The 2,886-nt window shown below is 65.8% G+C and overlaps 1 protein-coding gene across 1 annotated transcript; it reads left to right on the top strand.

The window, feature by feature from the left end:
- Positions 1-672: 672 nt before the first annotated feature.
- NKX6-3 (NK6 homeobox 3) lies at positions 673-2,886 on the top strand. Its single transcript, XM_033081308.1, has 3 exons — positions 673-1,157; positions 2,172-2,341; positions 2,419-2,886. Exons 1-3 carry the CDS (start codon positions 776-778, stop codon positions 2,647-2,649), a joined length of 783 nt encoding a protein of 260 aa, XP_032937199.1. The 5' UTR covers positions 673-775; the 3' UTR covers positions 2,650-2,886.

Here is a 2,886-nt window from a genome sequence, read left to right on the forward strand (position 1 = left end):
GTCTGGTCTCTGCTTTTCCAAAGGTGGGGAAGACGGTGACCCCGCGGGCGGGTCCCCTCCTGCCGGGAGGGCGAGGGCAGCCGTGGGATGGCGGCTCCTGCCGTGCCTGGGGCAGGTGAAGGGAGCAGGAGCGGCGCTCGCCCGAGGGGAGAAGCGTCCGTGCAGCCGGTGCCACGGGTCTCCCCAGCACTGCGGGGCTGTACCGGGGAGCGGCACTGCCGAGAGCACCGGCCCGCTGTCCAGCGTCCGCGCCGCGCTCCGGCCCCGTGTCCCATCGCACCATGCCATGCCATGCCATGCCATGCCATGCCATGCCATGCCATCCGACCCATCCTCGTGTCCCGTCCCGTCCCGTCCTGTCCCGTCCCGTCCCGTCCCGTCCCGTGCCGTCCCTGCCGCCGCCGCCGCCGGTGTTCAAAGCGCCATTTGTCAGGCCGGGCCAATCGCGCGCTGCCGCTGAGGCGCAGCCAATGGAGGCCGCGGCCGCCGGGCCCGGCCAATGGCCGCGCGTTATTCTAATGGAGCTCGTCTTTATCACAGAAATGTTGGCGCTGCCCGAGCCCAACTTGAGGGTCCGGGGCCGGAGCCGCCGCCAGGTCACCGGGCGCTTCCCGGGCTGCCCGCGGCCCCGGCCCGCGCCGAGATCCCGCAGTGCCAGCCGGGCGCCACGGGCCAGGGCGGATCTGGGGCTCTGTGGCCCCCAGGCCGGTGGTAATGGGCCAGCCATCGCACCTCCGGGGTTCCGGGCTCTGAGGGCCGCCTCGGCGCTAGAGCCATGGATGCCAACCTGCCGGGCACCTTTCTGCTCAACGGCCCCTCGCTGGGCCCCTTCCCCGAGGCCAAGGCGCCTGTTTGCCAGTACTCAGTGCAGAGTTCCTTCTACAAGCTGGGACCCCCTGGGCTGGGTGCCCAGCTGGCTGCTGGCACCCCCCACGGCATCTCGGACATCCTCGGCCGGCCCGCGGCGACACCCAACAGCAGTCTCCTCCCCGGCTACCCCCACACGGGCGGATTTAACGGACTGAGCTCCCCGGGCGTCTATTACGGGCCCCAGGTGGGCGCTCTCCCCAAGGCTGGTGGCGAGTACCTGCCGCGGGGCCGGAGCTGCTGGGCGGAGGCGGCCCCGGAGTGGCGGGGGGCCCGGCAGTGCGGCGGCCGTAAGTACCGGGGGCTCGGCGCGGACGGTGCTGGGGGCTTGGGTGCCGCCGGGGACGGGCACCGTGCGGACTCCTGACCTGTCGGCACCAGGGCAAGGGCACGGGGCAGGCTGTGCCTTCTCCATCGCCCTGCACGAGGCACAGCTGTGGGACAGGGGGAAAGACCCCAGTGCCAGAGCGGCCGGACCTCCAGCTGTCACACAACTTTTGGCTCAAGGGCAGGGGCAGCTCTAGTGACAAATGCTAATGCTTTGCCCCCAGCAACCACAGCTGGCAAGGACAGGCAGAACCCACTGACTGACAAGATCTGCCTGTCTCTCAGCCAGCCTCACTGCGGGTCAGTGCCTGGTTTAGTTCACGGCAGAGACAGGCAGGATGGCCAGACCCAGAGCTCCAGGCTGGCAGCGCTGCCTTCCTGGTGGAGAGCTGTCCCGGGGGAAATTGCAGAGCATGTTGCTGCTGTGCCAGGGGGTAGGTAGGATGGCTGCATCCGCTGTCCCATGATAAGCCCCAGGAGGCTGGGTGCAGCTGCTCAGAACCTGCAGCTCTGGTCCCGTTCACCCTTTTGCAGGTGATGATTTTGGAGCAGATGGGTGAGGCAGTTTGGCCATCTGCTCCTGGCACAGCTACGAGCCAATGACCAGCTCTGCCTGTCTTCTGCCGTGTGTCCTGCAAGGTGTGGGGCGTGGGGGCACAGTGATCCCAGCGCTGCGTGGCTCTGGGGTCAAGCACTGTTGATAGCGACCCTTACCCTCTCACCACAGCCGCTCAGCACTGTCCTTCATCGGGAGGTGCTTAGCCCGGCTCTGGCTGTGTGGGACCCCAACGGTGGGCAGCTCAGCCTTCCTGGGATGGGGCTGAAGCCCTGAAACAGGAATACAGTTTTAATTTGGAGGGGAGCGGGTGTGGAGGGACTGTTTGGTCACTGAGGGCTGGTGCATGTGAACAAGGGGAGAGCTGTCCAGAGTTGTGGGCTGCCAAGAACTCACCCGCTTCTCTCTTCCTCTCCTGTAGCCCCTGCTCACTTGGCTGACAGCATCCACAAGAAGAAGCACACGCGCCCAACCTTCACGGGACACCAGATCTTTGCTCTGGAGAAGACTTTTGAGCAGACCAAGTACCTGGCGGGTCCGGAAAGAGCACGGCTGGCCTATTCTCTTGGCATGACTGAGTCTCAGGTGAAGGTGAGTACTTGGTCTCTGTGTCTCATGGGGTCCGCAGCGTGTTAGCTGCTAACTGAGCTGGGCCCATGGGGCAACAGGTCTGGTTCCAGAACCGACGGACCAAATGGAGGAAGAAGAGTGCCCTGGAGCCCTCCTCATCCTCGCAGCGGGCGGGGGGCTCTGGCGGAGAGCGGGCAGCCTCTGAGACCGAGGACGATGAGTACAACAAGCCCCTGGACCCAGACTCAGATGACGAGAAGATCCGGCTGCTGCTGAGGAAGCACCGTGCAGCCTTCTCAATGCTGGGCTTGGGCACACACAGCGGCTGAGCACCAGCACAGCCTGCCCCTCTGGGCTGGGGAGTGCCCGGCCCAGCCACCTCCGTCCTGCCAGGGGTGACTCCCCTCAGCAGCAGGTGCCTGGCTGTTGGGATGGGGTGGCTGACAGCCTGATGGGGAGCATGGCTTGCAGGGCTGGGAGCAGCACACATGGTAGCATCAGGTGCAGCTGTGTTACGGGCATTGATGAAATAAAGGTCCTAGTCAAGTCCCAGCACTTGTTTTGTG

Source organism: Catharus ustulatus, chromosome 27 (genome assembly GCF_009819885.2).
Source record: "Catharus ustulatus isolate bCatUst1 chromosome 27, bCatUst1.pri.v2, whole genome shotgun sequence".
Classification (NCBI taxonomy): Eukaryota; Metazoa; Chordata; class Aves; order Passeriformes; family Turdidae; genus Catharus; species Catharus ustulatus.